Source organism: Myotis daubentonii, chromosome 13, assembly GCF_963259705.1.
Source record: "Myotis daubentonii chromosome 13, mMyoDau2.1, whole genome shotgun sequence".
Classification (NCBI taxonomy): Eukaryota; Metazoa; Chordata; class Mammalia; order Chiroptera; family Vespertilionidae; genus Myotis; species Myotis daubentonii.
In genome coordinates this window covers 24093114-24114192 of record NC_081852.1, presented here as the reverse complement: position 1 = coordinate 24114192, position 21079 = coordinate 24093114, and the positions used below count along the sequence as shown (strand labels likewise).

General features: G+C 37.8%; 1 protein-coding gene across 9 annotated transcripts in view; it reads right to left on the bottom strand.

Annotated features, from left to right (window-relative positions):
* Window positions 1-21079, bottom strand: part of HERC4 (HECT and RLD domain containing E3 ubiquitin protein ligase 4) — a 110230-nt gene that overhangs the window by 20563 nt on the left and 68588 nt on the right. For 8 of the 9 annotated variants that reach the window (XM_059662569.1, XM_059662561.1, XM_059662564.1 and 5 more), the window contains 2 exons: window positions 20399-20571; window positions 5043-5162 (listed from right to left, as the gene is read on the bottom strand). In XM_059662569.1, the coding sequence (XP_059518552.1) occupies window positions 5043-5162; window positions 20399-20571 (293 nt within the window). The remainder of the gene's footprint in view (window positions 1-5042; window positions 5163-20398; window positions 20572-21079) is intronic. The other variant, XM_059662567.1, reaches the window with a different exon arrangement.

The window sequence follows — 21079 nt, the reverse complement described above, 5'->3', positions numbered from 1 at the left end:
TTAGGGCTCAGTTTCTCTACCTGGCAAAATTTAAGTTTGATCGTGAAGAGAGATGTGAATTGGAAAGAATATGAAAAATAATGAGACAAGTGGAAAATTTGAGAAAAGAAGAATATTAGATACCAAGCAAAATGGTTTACCTGATAAGCTTTCAAGGGACAACCAGATTAAAATCATTATTAGAAATTTCAATTACAGGTATAGTATCTTAGACAAAAACTCAAACATTAAAAAAATTTAATGCTTAAAACGTAAGGATGGCCCTGGTCAGTGTTGTCAATGGTTAGAGCACTGGCCCTCGCACTGAAGGGTCACAGGTTCCATTCACATAGCTGGGTTGCAGGTTCAATCACAGGCTCTGGTGGGGGCTCGTGCAAGAGACAACCAGTTGATGTCTCTCTCACATTATGTTTCTCTCTCCCTTCCTCTCTCTCTCTAAAAACATCAATAAAAAACCATATCCTCGGGTGAGGATAAAAAAAACAAAAAAACTTCATGAAACATGTAAAGAGAAAAAGGATGGGAAGATGGAAGGAGATGAGGTGTAGTTAGGGGTCTCACCAGTACAAAAGCATATTAAAAGGAAAGCAAAGAATTTCACAGAATTAGGTTTTAATGGTTAAGAATTAGGGATGTGTATACCTGATAGATTATGGCATAAAGACAAATATAACAAAGGTAAATAATTAACCAGCAGTGTTTAGAACAAGGTAAAGTAATGTGTATAAATAAAATTTATACACATATCCTATATAATAAAAGGGTAATATGCAAATTGACCCTAACAGCAGAACCACTGGGAATGACTGGTCACTATGACACACTGACCACCAGGGGGCAGATGATCAATGCAGGAGCTGCCCCCTGGTGGTCAGTGCGCTCCCACAGGGGGAGCTCTGCTCAGCCACAAGCCAGGCTGACGGCTGCCAGCACAGTGGTGGTGGCGGGAGCCTCTCCCACCTCCTCAGCAGCGCTAAGAATGTCTGACTGCCGCTTAAGGCCTGCTCCCCACTGGCAAGTGGACATCCCCCGAGGGCTCCTGGGCTGCCAGAGGGATGTCTGACTGCCAGCTTAGGCCCGGTCCCCGCCCCGGTCCTGAGGAGTCCCAGACTGCGAGAGGGAACAGGCCGGGCTGAGGGACCCCCCAAGTGCACAATTTTTTGTGCACCAGGGCCTCTAGTATTTCTTATAATTCACTAAAGGCCCAATGCACGAAAAGTCTTGCACGAGTAGGCCTTCCTTCCCCTGGCTGCGGCACTGGCTTCCCTCCAGCCCTGGCTTCATCAGGAAGGACGTCTGGTTTAATTAGCATATTTCCCTTTTATTATTATATATAGTAATTATGTTCTATCAAAGAATATTTTAAACTTTCACATTGAAGCAATGGAATTATTTTAAGATCATTCATGTGCAATAATGGTGTACACACACACACAGTATATGTATATCTGAACACATATGAAAACAACTGTATCATCACAAAATAGCATGTATGTACCCTTAGGATAGATTCTTTAAAACTTTACTTATAGGGTCATATAATGCTCGACTCGGTATTAAGACTTGTGATGCAAAAGTATGAATTTTATTAAAAAGCTCCAAGAAAAAAATCTTTAGATTATGTGTAAATGTGAAAGTGTTTTGAACTCTAAAAGAAAAATGCTCTGTGAGGTTAAATGTCATAATATATAACTTAATGAACTATTTAAGAGTTGCATAGTCAAAGACCTTAAATGTAAACTGTCAGCCTTCTATTCCCAGAGATAGATTAGAAGAACTCAAACCAGGATTTGGGTTCTGGGTTCTGATTTGTAATGATATTAAACTCACTAAGCAAATTAAATAAGGAACAAGTGGAAAATGCCACAACCACCTATTCAATATCACTGTTATAAATAAAGGAAAAGCATGTGGTTGAAAGAACAGAGTAATAGAGGGCAAGTCTGAAGTATAGCAACCATCTTAACAGATCTGAAGAGAATGAGAAGCAAAGAGAAAAAGTCAAGAAATAAGGTGGTCCTCTAACTGCCTTCCTTTACCAGAAAATAGTTGCACTGAAATAGCTCCTAAGAAATTAAATTTGGTATCACCTCAGCTATAGACTAAGAGGAATTTAGATACAGGCCTGCCAACTTAAAAGCAAACAATCAAACCACAGCTGTTCCATTTAACACAAAATTATTGCTAACTAAACAAAAACAAAAACCAAACCTATTAGATTGGCATTTCTCTTAACTTGTTAAGAACACAAGTAGTTTATGACCTATATATACTAGATATAAGTTCAGATGTCAGCCTGACCTGCACCCTCTCCAATCCGGGACCCCTCAGGGGATGTCCGACTGTCGGGATCAGGCCTAAACCAGCAGTCGGACATCCCTCTCACAATTGAAACTGCTGGCTACTAACTGCTCACATGCCTACCTGCCTGATGCCCCTAACTGCCTCTGCCTGCCTGCCTGGTCACCCCTAACTGCCCTCCCCCACCGGCCTGGTCGCCCCTAAATGCCTGTCTTGGCCCCCGCCACCTGGCTTTGTCTGGAAGGACGTCTGGTCTAATTAGCATATTACTCTTTTAATAGTGTAGATAGATTCTTTTAGATATTTTTCCACATGAACAACTGTAACATATATTTGCCCACTCCTGTATTATGTCCAAACTGTGTGTTCATTCAAAGATAATATGAGACTTCTAAACAAGTCTCACAGGGGAGAAGTTAACCTCAAGAAATAGTTTTTTCCCCTCTATCTCAGGAATGCTATGGAGAAAGAGTTTGAAGAGCTTTGCCTAGGTTAGAGATTTAATTTAAATAGGGAAGGAAAAAAGGAAATATTTATTCAGAATTTCTTGAAAGTATGGCCTACGGTTGTTGTTCCCTATTCCTCACCTCCAAATTTCCCTTAACCATGCAGCACCCTAGGTTAGCATTAGCCAGATTACCAATAACCTTCAAATAACCAAATTCACTGCTCAATTTGATGATTTTATCCTATTTCTCAGCATTCAACACAGCCTCTCCTTCACTTAATTTTGGTTTCCACAACTCTCTTCCAGTTTTCCTCCTGCCTTACCCCTCTCCTTAATCTTTGTTGATTTCTCTCCTTCCCTCATTTCACCTCTAATCCATCAGCAATTCTTGTCCCTTTTACCTCTGAGAGGTATTTCAAGTCCACTTCCTTCTTCCATCTAAACAACCAACAACCTAATCAAACCAATCATTTTATCTCCCCTAATCTACTAAAACAGTCTTCTAATTAGTCTTCCCCTCTTCATTTTTGCTTTATTCTCCTCACTCCGTTCTCCATAGAGCCAACAAAACAATGATTTAAAAATATAAATCATACTGTAATTCCCCTCTGCTTACCACCCTCCAATGGCTTACCATAACACTTCATATAAAATCCAAGTTTCTGATCTTAATTTATAAAATCTCCATGATCTGGCCACTGTCCATTTCTCTGACCCTTTCCCAGAACCCTTCCAACTCCCATATTTTAGCCATACTAGCCTCTTTTTATCCTTCAAACATGTCAAACTTGTTCTCACCCACGGTCTTTACTGATGTTCATTTTCCCCGAAATTCTCTCTACTCTGATCTTACACATCTGTTTCTTAACATTTAGATTACAGCTCAGATTTCATTAGACAAGACTTTTCTGATTATCCAATTGTACGAAACCATACAGTCTTTATTACATTCTCTTATTTTCATTCTCTATATAAGTGCATATTAACCTTTTTTTTCCTTTTTTATTTTACAGTTCATCTTGTCCACTAGATTATAATTTCCATGAGGATAAGGCCCTTAACTATCTAGTTTGTCACTGTATTTTCTGTTACCTAGGGTATTCCCAATAAATATTTGTTGAATGAGCAAATGAGTAGACCTAAATCTATAGAATAACTAACTGTAAATTTAACCTAGACTCCTAGTGATTTTGAGGAGTGGGCTGGGATGGGGGAGAAGAGATTAACAAATCTCTTCCAATCCAGACCCAAGTACCTAGAAGTAACCTGATACCTATAGATGAGTATACTAAAAATAGCATGCACTGACTGACCACACTGCCATTCAAAAACTACAATACTTTTTTAGTGCCTACTAGACACATATTCCAGACACTATTAGAGATGCTGGTGAATAAACTGACAAGAGCACCTATCCACAAGGAATTTATATATGATGCCTAGCAAGCAACGAAAGGCTACTCACCCTTCTACATACATAATGCTTAATCTGCTTCGGGTGGAAAAGGGGGCTTCAAGTACACTATCAAGATTAGCAAATAAGAGTATTAATCTGACTTTTACATCTAGCTGCTGACCCATTTCCATATTAAAATTTCACATGCCAAATTCAAGTTTTATAAGACTATGCTATTATTTTAATGGGGACATTAAGTTGAAGTTATTAGAGACTTAGCAACATAGAAAGAAGTATATACACATGTGGATGTACATGAAGAAATCTGAAATAAAATTGAACACATAAAAGGGGAAATAATAAAAAATAGAATCAATAGTCCTAGGGCTCTCCCCTGGTAGTTCTGAGGCTCTAATCTCACAACAGTAATACTATCCTATATAATAATGAGCTAATATGCTAATTAGACTGAACAGCCAAACGACCTTCCGGATGAAGCCGGGGCTGCGAGGGCCAAGCACCTTGCACGAATTTTGTGCAACGGTCCTCTAGTATTCTTAGAATTCCAGTCTCAGGAACTCTAATATTCTCAACATTAGAAAATTAAGAGGCAATCACATGGAAAATAAACGAGAGTTATAAATCCATGTCAAATTTGCATTGTTCTTTAGAAAAGTATGATCTATCTCTTTGATTTGGTTTTGGTGTAAGACTGGAATGTTTATTTATAAATAAATATGCGTAATATGTAGCTGTTCCTTTGCAATGTGTTTTTATTTCAACCATAAGCTCTGCAAAAAAGCTCTGAAAAAAACTTTGGTGTTTCTAAAACAAGCAATTGCTTTCATATTAGGACAAATGATACACAAAAATGAAATCATAAAATAGGAAACATACCATTCCATAGGCCTGCTGTTGAACCCAGTTGATATAATCATTCCTTATGTCTATCAATTCTTGTACTTCATGTATATAAAATTTATCATACTGTATAATCTGCCCCGCTTTCTCATTTACCTACAAAAAAAAAGTATAATTAACATTAAACTTAACTACTACCTGGGATTGAAAAATGTTTTAATAGAAAAAGGCGTGAGATTTCTTAGCTAATTTTCTCTTCCTATAAAAAATACTTTATAGAGTGCCTACTATATGCACATAGTATGTGTATGGGAAACAGATTTATAAGATCTAATATATGCATTCAGTACCTGAAAATCTAGTAAAAATGAAAAATATTTATATAACCACCACCCAGTATGAGAAATATACCATTAAAATACATATAGTGTATATAAACTAGAAACTATAAGGACTTCTGGTTGGGGATGGGACTTATACCTAATGTTTTTAAGAGGTGTCAGTGGGCAGGATGTGAAAAATAAAGAGAATGTAAATTACCATCTTAGAAATTACAAAGGGAAAAACAAATCTTTACAGTGGAGAGAACCACCTTAACTGAGTGATCAAACTAATCATCACCAATACTGGAATAATCAAACACTATTATCCAGCTGATATAATGCAACAGGAAATACAGACATTATCTCTGAAGCAAAAAGAGGTTTACCCAGAATCTAATCAAGTCTCTTGATCTAAATTCCAGTTTATAGGAAACACAAAGGACAGAGGAACAAGTCAAACATCACCCTAAGGAAACAATCAGACAAACGTCCTGACTGTAGGAATTCTATAAGAAGACTGGCCAGGACTCTCCAAAAAGTCAAAGTAATGGGATTTAAAAAAAATGGGGGTTCCAAATTTTTCCTGTGGGAGTGCCTTCAAATCAACATGAGAGTCAGGAGATAGAGTTCAAGTAGAAAGCAGCAGTTTTACCAGAGAGAGGAGTCACAGATCAGAGACTGAGAGTGCCCACTTGGCAGACAGCAAGGAGAAAAAAAAAAGAAGGAAAAAAAAAAAAAAAAAGCTCAGAAAGGATCCCAGGGGGTGAAGCCGCAAAATCTGTATGCAAATTCTCTCTACATCTTTCAATAACTCTTAAACTGAAAGTGTTCAAGGTGAGACTTTGGGGGCAGGGGAACACCCCAACAAAAGAAGGCAACTGGGAGGCTACTCTTAAAATAGACTTCAAGATAAGCATTTTCAGAGTAAACATGGCACATTTCGTATGTACAAGAGAATTAATTTATCAAGAAGTCACAACAATCCCCAAATAACAGTGCTTCAAAATACATGAAGGGGAAAATCAACAGACCCACTTATCATAGTTGAAAATTTTAACACCTTTCTCTCAGTAACTGATAGAAAAAAACACACACACACCTAAGTATAGAAGATTTAAACATTTCCAACCAACTCACTATTATAGAATATTCCACCCAGTAATTATACATGGAACGGACACTAAATGTAACAAAAAGGTATCTGGAAAGCCTATAACATTGGCAATTAAATAAAACACTTCTAAATTATCCAATGTTTTCCTTGAATCCACCACAGAGCTAAAGTCTTAAGATAACCAAGTAACCTGAATTCCAAGGACGGACAAAAGTTTCCGAAGAGAAACAGGATGCCAGAAAGGGGTCACCTGTGGCAGAGAGGAGGAAGATACTGCTGTCATATACGTAGGAAAGAAATCATCTAAAATGATAATTGCTTATATCTGACTACTGGAGCTTCAGACAGTTTGCACTCATTTATACATCCTCAATGACTGGAAATAGTAGATTAAGAGCCTTTCTCAGTGGTGCAAGGAATTGGCTTCTACTGTGAGAAAGGAACAAGGCCTGACACCATGTCCAGATACTTCTCTCATGCAGAAAGAGCAAAAGCTTTCAGCCACTGAGAAAAGGGAAGCGATTCCATGCCTTATTGCTGGAGGAGAGAAAAACCCTCAATCCCTGGTAGGAAGGGGGGCAGCAACAGTCTTGAGCTCAGAATCTTGTATCAGTAGGACCAGAGGACCTCTGCTATGGGGTCAGGGGTGGGCAGAAACTTTGAGGACTTCCCTCCTCAAGATCCAGGTACACATAATCTATCTACGATGGAGGCTATAGCACAACAAAGAACCTTTCTTTTCTCTCTCCTCTACCAATGTTGAAAGCATTAACAAGCAACATCAGTTTACCACCGAGAAGGTCCAAGAGTGAGGAGAGAAACTCCTCTAAGGAGCAGGCATGCAGACTGAAGCACAAATACTGAGAAAAACACTTTGACATTTCATCTCCGCCTTACAAATCAGGCAACATTAGAAGAATTTGAGGCTTACTAGAGAAAACTCAATCCCAGTTTAACTCTTGAAGAGTTTGTTTAAATCTCCACAATAACAGGCAAAGAAGAGATGCACACATTTACAGGTTTTTAATCTATTTACTTCAATCTCTACTATTTTATAGGTAACAAAAAACAAACAAACAAACAAAATAAAAACCACACAAAAATGGTCTTGAGGAAAGCAACCAATCATGAGTCAAGACTCAAAAAAGATGATCAGATGTTGAAGCATGAAGATAGGGACTTTAGAAAAATATTTTGAACTTAATAAAAATAAAAAGACAACAAATCAAAATTTGTGGGATGTTGGTAAAGAAGAACAAGCATTAAATTATCTTGTTAAAAAAAGTCAATGACCTAAGCCTCTGCTTTAAGAACCATCTTTTTAGATAATCAAATGAAGGCAAAATCAAGTAGAGGAAGGGAAATAAAGAGCAGAAATTGATGAAAGAAAACAGAAAAACACTAGAGAAAAATCAGTGAAGGAAATGTGTTTTATAAAGAGACCAATAAAATTGAGATCAGGTGCGTTCAGGGTGGTATGGCTGTAGACAGAAACCAATAAAATTGAGAAGCCTCTAGCCAAACTATATAAGAGGGAAGCCACAAATTATCACTACCAAGAATGAAAGAAGGAACATCACCGCATAGATATCTTACTGAAATTGACTCAAGAAACAGAGAACATAAATTACACTTTATTTTTAAAATTTAATGTTAAAAATTTGAAATTTCCATATAGAAAACTCCAGACCAAGATGGTTTCACTGGTAAGTTTATCTAACATTTCCCCCCCTCACCCGAGAATATACTTTATAAAACAGATTTTACAAAGAGGAAAGGGGTGTGTGTGTGTCAATCTGAGAGAGAAATATTGTTCAGTTGTTGCCTCCCATACTGGGAGGCAAACCTACAACCTGGGCATGTGCTCTGACCCAGAATCAAACCTGCCACCCTATGGTGTATGGAATGACATGCCATCCAACTGAGCCACAGGGGCCAAGGCTCTATCTATTAGGATAGAAAAAAAGGCCTCTTTTTCCCTTATTGTAGCCTTCCACAATTTATGAGAAGCAGTTAGTAAATAAACCCCAAGACTGTTAGCTCCTCTGATTCAAACAACCCCTCTGTTCAAACTGCATTATTGCATACACCTCCTCCCTGCTGTTTTTACAACTCAGGAATAATAGAAAGTTCCAATCCCTCCTTCCCTTCAAACAGGCCTCTTTTGAACTCTTGCTCTAAGCATGTTCTACAGGCTTGAGAAAAATGCTGATAAGATACCTCCCTAGGATATCTGCTCAAACTGTCTCCTGAAGAACAAACAAATTACAACCCACCTTGAAGTCTGCTCAACTTCAGCCCAAGGTTCTCCTCCCTTCCTTGCTGCTTAGCAATAGTGAAGACTTAAGGGGGGCCACCATCTGTTTTTTGCTCTTGTATTGTTTAGCAATGCATTGGCCCTTTCCTTTTGGGAAAGTGAAATAAACTTCCTTTCTGCATCTATCTCTTCGCTCAGTTGTGAATTCTTTCACAGCCTGCGTCAAAAGCCAAACACCCTAACACTATCTAACATTTAAGAAAGAAATACCAATCTTAAACTAACTCAGAAAATATAAACAGGGATCATTCCTTAATTCATTTTATGAAGCCAGAATAACCTTGATACTAAAAGCTGATGGCAATATGAGAAACAAAAATTATCAGATCAACATCCTTTATGAACATAGACATAAAATCTTCAACAAATATTAGCAAATTAAATCTAACAGTATATATAAAATATAACATATTATGCCCAAGTGGAGTTTATCCCAGGAATGTAAGGTTGGTATAATATTAAAATATCAATGCATTTTATTACATTACTAGAGGCCCGGTGCATAAAATTCGTGTGGGGGGCGGGCGGGGGGGTGGTGGTGTGTGTGTCCCTCGCTCAGCCTACACCCTCTCCAATCTGGGACCCCTTGGGGGATGTCTGACTGCTGGTTTATGCCTGACCCCACAGAGATCGGGCCTAAACCAGCAGTCGGACATCCCTCTCACAATCCGAGACTGCTGGCTCCTAACCGCTCACTTGCCTCCCTGCCTGATTGCCCCTAACCACTTCTGCCTGCCAGCGTGATCAGCCCCCAACTGCTCTCTCCTGCCGGCCTGGCCACCCCCAACTGCCCTCCCTTGCCAGCCTGATCTTGCCCCCACCTGCCGGCCTGATCTTGCCCCCAACTGCGCTCCCCTGCTGGCCTGATGGCCCCCAAATGCCCCCTTCTGCTGGCCAATTTGGTTCTGATTGCTCAGTTTCTATGCCAGTCAGTGTCAAAAGCTCTGCCTCTTAGGCAGCTATTGGCTCCTCACAGTTCACCTGGATTTGGTTGTGACTGGTCAGTTTCTATGCCAGTCAGCATCCCTGGGCCTATCAACAGGGCCTGATCAGAAAGGCAGGGCTGATCAGCAGCCCCGGTGGAGGCCTGGAGAGAAATGGAGGCATGGTTGCTGGAGAGAGAGGCAAGTGCTGATCAAAAGCTGCCACAAAGGCTATGGATCAGACTCTGCTTCTCTCTTCAGGCCTCTCTCCGGGCCTGATTCGCAGCCCCCTCAGCAGTCAGTGCTGGGTCACCATGGCAATCCATCACTGACTGCAGGACTGACTTCCGGTTGGTTGAGCCTCCGGTTGTGACAGACCCAGGGTTTTTAAATATTAGGAAAGGGGGGGAAAAGGCAAAAAAAATTTGTTCATCTCAATCAACAGTTGCAGAGAATGACAACTAACAAAATTGTACACCTATTATAAACACTTTCAGCAAACCAGGAATAGATGGAAACTTCTTCATATAGATAAAGCCTACCTTAAAAATAAAAACTCCACAGACCAGCTGGTATAAGTCAGTGGTTGAGCACCAACCCATGAACAGGAGATCAGTTCAATTCCCAGTCAGACCAGGGTTGCAGGCTAAAACTGTTTGTTCTTCAGATCCCCAGTGGGGGGCCTGCAGGAAGCTGCCTATCAATGATTCTCTCTCATTACCAATGTTTCTATCTTTCTCTCCCTCTCCCTTTCTCTCTATGAAATCAATAAAAACATTACACACACACAAACACACACTCCACAGCTTGATCATACTTTTTAAAAATAATATATTTTATTGATTTTAGAGAGGAAGGGAGAGGAAGATAGAAACATCAATGATGAGAATCATTGATTGGCTGCGTCCTGCACACCCCCTACTGGGGATTGAGCCCACAACCTAGGCATGTGCCCTTGGCAGGAATCGAACCTGGGACCCTTCAGTCTGCAGGCCGGCACTCTATCCCAGTGGTTGTCAACCTTCCTAATGCCACGACCCTTTAATACAGTTCCTCATGTTGTGGTGATCCCCAACCACAAAATTATTTTTGTTGCTACTTCATAACTGTCATTTTGCTACTGTTATGAATCGTAATGTAAATATCTGATATGCAGGATGTATTTTCATTGTTACAAATTGAACATAATTAAAGCATAGTGATTAATCACAAAAACAATATGTAATTATATATGTGTTTTCCGATGGTCTTAGGCGAACCCTGTGAAAGGGTCATTTGACCCCCAAAGGGGTCGCGACCCACAGGTTGAGAACTGCTGCTCTATCCACTGAGCAAAACCAGCTAGGGCTTGAACATCATACTTACTGGTAAATTATCAAATACTTTCTTTCTAAGATTAGGAACTAAGCAAGGATACCCACTGAAACCATTATACTCAACATTGTACTCAATGTCTTAGTTAATAAAATAAGGCAATAAAATAACAGAATTTTGTACACAAGAAATCTCAATGAATCTATGAGAATTATTGAAACTTATAAATTAGTTTATCAAGGTCACACAGTATAGAGTCAATACATAAAGCTGAACTTAATTTCTTCGTACTAGCAGCAAATACTTGGGGGGGGGGGGAATCAAATTATAATACAAAAGCATCGAAGACAAAATATTAAAGAATTTAATATGGAAGTCCTCTGAAAACTACAAATTATTGCTGGGAGAAAATAAACTTAAATGAGATATATTACATTCATAAATTGGAAAAAGACTAACAAGACAAAAAACAAGTGTAACTGAACTCTAGTTTTATAAAAAGTAGTGATATAAAAACATTTTTGGTACAACAGAGGAAAATTGCGTATGTCACTCTAGATAGATAGATATTCTAGAATCATAGATAATTTAAGAAAAATAATAGTATTACTCTTTTGTAGGAAAATGACCAAGAAAATTAATGCTGAGATATTAAAGGGCAATATCAGGATTTAATTTTAAATGATTTAAGAAAGTATACAGTACACACACATTTGTAAAGCAAATGTGACAACATGTTAACAATGGCTGAATCTAGAATGGAGGACATACTGGTATAGGTATCTATTTTGGTTGTATTTCTATGTGTCTGTACACAGGACAATATTGAAAATAAAAATTAGAGAGTGGGATGAGAAGAGATAAACAAAAGTACTTACATATTTATATGCATAGCCCATGGACATAGGCAATACAGGGGGAAAAAACCTGGGGGTGTGGGTAGTGGCTGAGAGGAGGAAGGTAAAGTGGGAGACATCTGTAATACTATCAACAATAAAAAATGTATTTCTTGCCGAAACCGGTTTGGCTCAGTGGATAGAGCGTCGGCCTGCGGACTGAAAGGTCCCAGGTTCGATTCCGGTCAAGGACATGTACCTGGGTTGCGGGCACATCCCCAATAGGAGATATGCAGGAGGCAGCTGATCGATGTTTCTCTCTCATCGATGTTTCTAACTCTCTCTATCTCTCTCCCTTCCTCTCTGTAAAAAATCAATAAAATAAAAAAAAATATATATGTATATTTCTTAAAAAAGAGAAAAAAATTCGAGTGAAGTGAATGGAAAGGATTTCAAAAATGTTAAAAGAGGTTCTTGGCAGAGAGAATAGCATGAACTAAAGGAGACAAAAATTTGTATACACCTGCTCCAGCTAAACTGCTGGTTCAAGAATGAGAGGCACATGAAGCAGAGCTGGACCCAATATGCAGCTTGGAACTAAGTTAGGCTATAGCCTAGGTCAGCCAACCACTACCAACTTTCAGGATGAAGCAGGGCCCATAGTAGTAGTAATGAGAGTAAATGCTTATTACTGTACTAGAGGCCCTATGCATGAATTCATGCAAGGGGCTCAGCCCTCACAGCCCCGGCTTCCTCGTGGCCCCGAGGCCCCACCCCCACCCGCTGGTCATTCTGGAAGGTCGTTCCACTGTCCCACCTAATTAGCATATTAGTTCTTTATTATATAGGATACCAATGACTTTCAGTGTTTTGTTGCAGAGCATTATTGTGGTGAGAGCTGATAGTTAGGGATATAAGGTTTTAGAGTCAATAAGTGATAGAATCAGTGATATTTTATGCAAATTATTCTGTTGGCAGAGTGAGGTATATAGTCAAGAATGAGTACAGAGGCTAGTGGTAGGAAACTGAATTAGGATATTAAAGATTCAAGGTTTCTAGATAATAAGAAAGAATGCAGAGGTCATGGTAACTAACTGGTTATAGAAAATAGGAGAGGAGTCAAAGACAACTCCAAAACAAATGCTGGCAACATAACATACAAGTCAGGAAAAGACAACCATCTTGATGAGGCAGGAATGAGAGCTGGGAAGGATGAGAAATTTGGTAATAAACCTATTTTTAGTTTAAAACAATGGCAAAACTGCCAAGTAGCTCAAGAGAAAGGTTTGCTCCAAACACGTAATTTAGAACTATTTTCCTTAAAGGGGACAACTAAAGCTGTGGGTGGCAGAAGGTGAGGGAGAGGTAAAGAGTGAAGGGCCAAATGCAAACACTTAGATGCCACATTTAGGGAGGGAAAATAGACCACTGAAAAAAACAAAGAAAGCTGATGTAACTTATAAATTAAACTAGCTAAATTTCCTAGGGAGAATAACAAAAATAATTGTTTGTAATATTTTTTTAAAATCACACACACACACACACACACACACACACACACACACAACCAACCAAGCAGTGTTTGAAAGGAGTCATCTAGTCGAGGTATAAATCTATCAGATAGTGCTTGTGTCCAATCAGGTGCTCAATAAACAGGAGATGAATGGAAGAACAAGTAAAATGAGTAAGAGATACATATATAGTTCCTGCTTCTAATGGCAGTTTAAATTTTCACTGAATTGCAGATTTTTACCTTAAAATCCACTCAGATTTTATGTTCCAATAACAAAATAATAGCTATCATTACGGATCACTTACTAAGTAGATGTCACATGCATTGTCTCGTTGAATCTTTAAACCCCTATGAATTAGATACTATTATCATCATCATCACATAGATGAATATACTAAGGCTTAGAGTTCAAGAAACTTAACCAAGGTCATACAGCTAACAGAGCAAGCAATTAACTCAGGTCTCTTTAATACACATGCATTCTTCTTCTTTAAAAAAAAAAAAAAATCTTACTGGAGGACATGCTTAGAGAGAGGAAGGGAGTGAGGGGGAAAGAGGAAGAGAGACAGACAGAGAGATATTGATCATTTGCCTTCTGCATGAACCCAGACCAAGAATTGAACCTGCAACCTTTTGGTGCACGGGATGACGCTCCAACCAACTGAGCCATTCCAGCCAGACTACATATGCACTCTTAACTCATTATATGACTATCTCACCTTTTTTTTTTTTAAATATATTTTATTGTTTTTTTACAGAGAGAAAGGGAGAGAGATAGAGAGTTAGAAACATCGATGAGAGAGAAACATCGATCAGCTGCCTCCTGCACATCTCCTACTGGGGATATGCCCGCAACCCAGGTACATGCCCTTGACCGGAATCGAACCTGGGACCTTTCAGTCCGCAGGCCGACGCTCTATCCACTGAGCCAAACCGGTTTCGGCTCACCTTATTTTTTAATATATATATGTGCATACACACATGAGAATATGTGAATATTTGCACATATAAATGTGTGCAACGTATTTAGACTACTTTGTATTAGAATATATATATATAAAACACATATACATGTTTCTTTTTAACTTTTATGAATAAGTTTATAAAATTATGTTATCAAGTACCACCAATGCTTGATCCTGTGGCCCACTCTTGAGGATACAAATAACAGTTTAAGAAGCACATATTAATAATACTGCTTTTATTTTCAAAGTTTCTGTTCATTGACAAAAAGCCCTTTGAGCTCATTCTTTCACAGTTTGATTAATTTATATCAGTGGTCAAGGTACCCATTTGTAAGCAATTGAGTGAAACTGCTATTCCTGGCTTTCAAACAAAACAAAGATATTTAGTTTATATCTAGAGATCAAAGTCTTAATCTTAAAGCAGGGATCAACATACTACAGCCTGTGGGCCAAATCCTGACTAGACTGTTTTTGTAAATAAAGTTTTATTGGAAAGCAGCTATGCCCATCCATTTATTCATACTGTCTGCAGCAAAGCTGGGAGTTGAGTAGTTGTAACAGAAATCACATGGCTCACAAACTGTAAAGTATTACTAGCTGATCCTTAACAGGAAAAGTTTGCAGCCCCTTGCCCTACAGTTGATAGTCAAACTCATTCTACTAAAAATGACAAGATATACAGTAACTACACAAAAAAATACCTTGGCTTTTCTCTCTCCAATATTTATGTTTATAAATACAGTCATGTGCTGCATAAGGATGTTTCGGTCGGTGACAGATTGTGTATACAACAGTGGTCCCATAAGACTATAGTAGAGTTGAAAAAACACCTATTGCCCAGTGACATGGCGGCCTTCATAGGCGACTAAATGCATTTGTGATGATGCAGGTGGTGTAAACAAACCTACTGTGTTACCAGTTACATACACAATCACATATAGTACGAAATACTTGGTGATAATAATAGTAAATGACTGTATCACTGACTTATGTATTTACTATACTACACTTGTCATTAGTTTACAGTGTAGTCTTCCTACTAAAATAAAAAATTAAAAAAAAGTTGGCTGTAAAACAGCCAGCTGTGTCATACCAGCAGCAGCCTTATACATCTCAAGCTTACCACATCTCTTGATTGCATCATTGCCCCTCATGCTTGATTTAATCTCATGTTGTTTTGTACAGTAACATGCTGTACATACAGGCTTGCAGCCTAGGCGTAATAGGCTACATACCATCTAGCCTAGGTATGTAGTAGGCTATTCCATCTCTGTTAAGTGCACTCTATGATATCCACACAGTATCAAAATCATCCATGATTCATTTAGCAGTGCATGACTATACACACACTAACTTTTTATCACATTGGACTCTAAAATGTAGTGATTCTTGTCCTAGCTGGTTTGGCTCACTGAATAGAGTGTCGGCCTGGGGACTGAAGGGTCCCAGGTTCAATTCCGGTTAAGGGCATGCACCTCGGTTGCAGGCACATCCCCAGTAGGGGGTGTGCAGGAGGCAGCTGATCGATGCTTCTCTCTCATCTCATCAATGTTTCTAATTCCCTCTCCCTTCCTCTCTGTAAAAAAATCAATAAAATATATATTTTTTTAAAAAGTAGTGATTCTTGTAGAAAATGATTCACATTCCACTGCTGATATATATTTGTTCTTATCTGAAATATCTTAAGATTTTAAAATGTAAATTGCAGTTTCCTTCACCAATAGCAACCAGTGTTTGTAATCTGTATTTCCTGAAAATGTTTTTTGAAAAGAAATACTATGTTAGAATAAAAATGAGTAATTCAGAAGCCAAGTTTGGTTCAGGAACACACAAATTACAGTCAAACTTAGACTTGGGAGGAAATTATGGTTGCTAATCCAGTGGCAGTGATTTAATAACTGAAGAGAAAAATCAGTTAACAATGCTGTAAAAATAGGGAAATTAGACACCAAATAGGAAACTGATCCAAAAGACCTGTATACAGATTTACATATAAAAATCAACAGTTTAAGCAATCTATAAAAATACTTTTATATAGTAGATATATTATTTTACCCAGAAAGCTCTCCTTAATTCTGAGTTATGTGCCTTCCTTTGTGTTCTGATAGCACCATTCATTTTCCCTAGTTTAGCACTTATCGTGCTAGGTCATAAATGCTTATTTGCTTGTATGTATAAAAGTGCTCTAAGTTGATAATCTTAAAAAGGGCAGAAATCACATCTTTTCCTTATCATCTCATCCTTAACGTCTATGAAAAGCACATAGTAGGCACTCAATAAATATTTGTAAAAAATCAACCTATACATTCAGTATACTGCCTGAAATGGACAAAATAAAATTATGTTTGATCATAACACTTTTATTTCACATTTTAATTAGAGTTTATAGCATTCTGACTTATAAACCTCTGTTCAAAAGTGGTATATAGTAAATAGAGATGTGTGTCTTATCTGTTTCATTTATCTTAGGGTTTATTGCAAAAAAATTTTTTTTTAAATCATTGATTTTAGATTAGCAAGATATGTAGCAATTAGACTAGACAGGCCAAGTTAAGTCTTTTCGTTAAGCATATCAGTATCTCTTTAATGTACTGTGTGAAAACTCAGAAACTACTAACTAACCCAATTACTTGCCAGTAAGTCATTTATCTGGTCATGCATCCATTCCTGACAGCAAGTAATAAAACTATCTTTCTTATGCCATTTGGAGCATTAGATATGATTTTTGATTCAAAAGCATTCCAAAGGACATGACATAAGGGAGGAACAAAATGATTAGGAAACACACAGTCCAGTTCTTTAGCTCCTAATCTTGATCTAGGATTAGGTAAAGAAGGAAATCATTTGAGCAAACTTCTAATTATTCACCATGGAGCAAAAAGAATGAATATATACAGTTGTCAGCCTTAAGGTGTTTTTGAAAAAATAAGTTTCTGATAAGCAACTGGGTTTCACTAAAGATGAAAACGAAACATCCCCAATAGTTAATTTCCATGAGTATCCACTTATGGGAGATCAGGACCAAGGAAAGTTTTCTCCAAAGTAGGGGGTAAAAGAAAGACAAGTGACTAAGAATTCCCACTAAGAGATGCTTAGGAAATTGATAACATTATCATTCTGCTTTTGAGTATGTAATAATTTCGAACAAGGACTTAGCTTCCGTATAACCCAATGAATCAAGTCAAATGGTGGTACTAGTGATAACAAAATCACTGCCATAGGAAGGTATAATAATTCCATATGTTTTATGAATTAAATAATACACCAATCCTGGGAAACTATTAAGCCAATATTTTAATCCTTATTTGATAAGAAAATTGTCCATTTGCATGTGATAAAGAAAAAGACGTGTTCAAAATTATAGAGGATAGGAAGCAGCACAAATAGAGTTAGAAACATGGTCTTTTAACAAAATAATACTATCAGCTATCATGGAAAGATGAACCACTATATCTAGGGGCTTAAAATAAAAACAAACTCCTTACCCTGGGCGCATGGCTCAGTCATTTAGAGCATTGTCCAGTATACCAAAAGGTCACTAGTTCAATTCCCAGTTGGGGCACATTCCCAGGTTCTGGTCAGGTTGTGGGTTAGATCCCCAGGTGTGTATAGCAGGCAACCAATCAATGTTTTTCTCTCTCTCAAATCAATAAAAACATACCTCAGGTGAGGATATAAAGAATAAATAAAAGCAACCCACCTGTTAAACATATTATATTACCATACCTGTCAATACAGAAGTACATTAGAAGAAGCAAAAGCTTGGATTTGTATTTCAACTCTGCTACTGACTGGTTTATGACCTTTGACATTCAGAATTAAGGGGCAAAATATCAACCATACAGAATTTAAAAAGTTAAATAAGGAATATATATAAGTGCTCACATGGATTAATATACAAATGATATTCTGCCTGGCTGACGTGGCTCAGTGGTTGAGCATAGACCTCAGAAGGTCACGGTTCGATTCCAGGTCAGGGCACATGCCCAGGTTGCATGCTCTGATCCCTAATCGGGGGCGTGTAGAAGGCAGCCAATCAGTGATTCTCTCTCATCATTGATGTTTCCCTCTCTCTCCTTCTCTATCAAATCAATTATATATATCTATATATATAAAAGTGTAATATGCAAATTGACTGGATGGTGGAACAAACGGTCGCTATGATGTGCACTGACAACCAGGGGGCAGGAGCTCAATGCAGGAGCTGCCCCCAGCCCATAGGCCCCAATCACCCAATTGAGGCCTGCTGGCCAACCTCTTGGCCTCTCCCCCCGGCCGGCAGATTACAATTGCCCAATGGAGAACGGGGAGCCAAGGGTGGGTGGCAGTGGACGCGGGTGGTGCCAGGCCAAGGCAGGTGCGAGCGGGGCTCCGATCGCCTGGCCAGTCGCTCACACACAGAGGGCAACCGGTGGCGGCAGTGGGGGGAGGGAGGGCGGGGCCAGCTGGGGAAGGTCAGCCCAGGTTGCAGGTCAGGCCTAGGAACCCTACCTGTGCACAAATTTCGGTCGCCAGGCCTCTAGTATTATATACAAAGCATAGTTTAATTCTGGCCACTGTTAGATGGGTTTCTCTTCCCTTTCAGCTAGCAAAAAATTAGGATTCTAGTCTCTAGCATGGCTCTAATAAAAGGTATCTGGAGATGGATTCCTGTAAGATTCTTCTTTAGTAGAGACTGAGGCTTCTGAGCTAAGCAAATAAAGTTACTTGCTCAAATTCTGTCTGTAATTATCAAAGATAAAAGAGTCAATTCCTTCCTATTCTCCTACCCTTCCTTTTACTTGTGGTAAAAGATACAGGTAAAGCAACCATATCTATATCTATATATCTATATAAAGGGGTAAATAAAGATAAGTACATAAGAAGGAAGGGAAAAAGGATAAATATTTGGAAATCAGGTCTGGCTAATAAAAATGGTTCACTGGAGTAGGAAAAGAGAGTCCAGAGGAAAGAAAAAAATCTAATTAATGTCTTGAATCCTAAACACAAATCATATAGAAAGTAGAGGCTCATCCCATGAAGTTAGGGGGTCTGCTTAATAGATTAATGCAGAATCCAGTTAACCCTAAAGTGCTATAAGGAAGGCTTGTTCTGGGAAGGGCAAATATAAAAATGACTATTTCCTAGGAAAGAAATGGCCATCATTTTTTTGATTATAAAGTGAAGAGAAATGACTTTTTCCCCCTAGGAGTCTTGGACATTCTAAATATAATAGAAAAGAGTAATTTAAAAAGTGAAGTCATTTAGAAAATACACAGGAACTTCACTAACAGAATAAAAAGAAAAAAAGAAATGCTCCATAAGGGTTCTTTCTTACAGAGAACAGAAGGACTATTGTCTTTATTCTCTCATTATTTACCTCGGTACTAGGTAAGAAGGGTCTGAAAACATTGAAGTTGTTAAGGGGAGGAAACTAAAGAGTAAAGGTTTATACGAGATTTTTAGTCACTTGTGAGTCTACAGACATAAGCTTCGTCCCTTAGGTCATGTCTCCCGAAAAGAAAATAGCATCTCAAGAATACCAAATGGCATAACATAGATATACCTACCAGCTATCAAGGATGTCTCAAATCCATCTTTAATGAAACAGCTGAGACTACTTCTTCATATAACTTTGAACTGCTACAAGTATAAAGAGTACTATTTCTCATACTGAGAGGAAGGGCAGGAAAGAATAATAGGTAAATTAATGAATTATATATGGTTCCAATTTCAAGTTAGTAATTTGTTTCTAATGAAATGTTTTACTTTAACGGAAGCCAATAGTACCCAATAGTAAAAGAATATGAGTTTTGATCTCATAATCACAACTAGGATTCAGTCTCTTTTATATGACAATCACGTATAAATAATAAAAAACATATTATTTAAACTAACAAATTATGTTCTTCACAAGAAAATATAAAGAGAATCCAATTCACTAACATGCTATTGGTCAGCCCAACTACAGACAAGTTAGGTAACTTTTTCAAATTCTATTATGTATCTTTTATGCTAATCTAAATCTGTAATATATTAATGTTAAATTAAACATCATCAATCTGTTAGTAGCAATGAGGAAAGAGAAAAATAAATAATTGGACATACCCTATGTAATATTTCTAAAACCTTTAATGCAGTGTGAAGAAAACTGTTGAAAATTCTTCTTTCAGAAGGGGGAATGCCAATCTTGTAGAGTTTCAAAAGATGTACCACAACTTCCTTAAAAAGTTCTACAATCTTGAGGAATAGTGGAGGTTCAAGCACTGACCACCAGTTTTCTGTTATTGAAAGGTGAACACAGAAATAAAATAATCATGATTTTCAAAATAATACCAACTTTTCTTCTAAAGCAGTGGCTCTTAACCCTTTGAAAACTATAGGAAGATACACATGACACAGTATTTTATGTAACATTTCGAGGGTTTACTCACCTCATCTTCAAGTTAAAAATATTGTTCTAAAAGCTATCAAAAGCAAAAATATATGATATATATATACACACACACACACACATATACATGTATATATATATAGCGTTGAATCATGCACATGAAGCCTGTATAATTTTGTTAACCAGTGTCACCCAATAAATAAAAAGAAAAGTAAAAATAGTTACATTTATGGTTTCCTTAATTACATTAAAAACTCACCATTATACCTAATATTAAAACCAGTTATTATTAAAAAATGCTTTGGAAATTAGAATTTTAATTTATAAATAAAACACTTTACAACTGTCTTGCTCCAATATTTAGGGATCTTTCTAAGCTTTACCTCTCAACACAA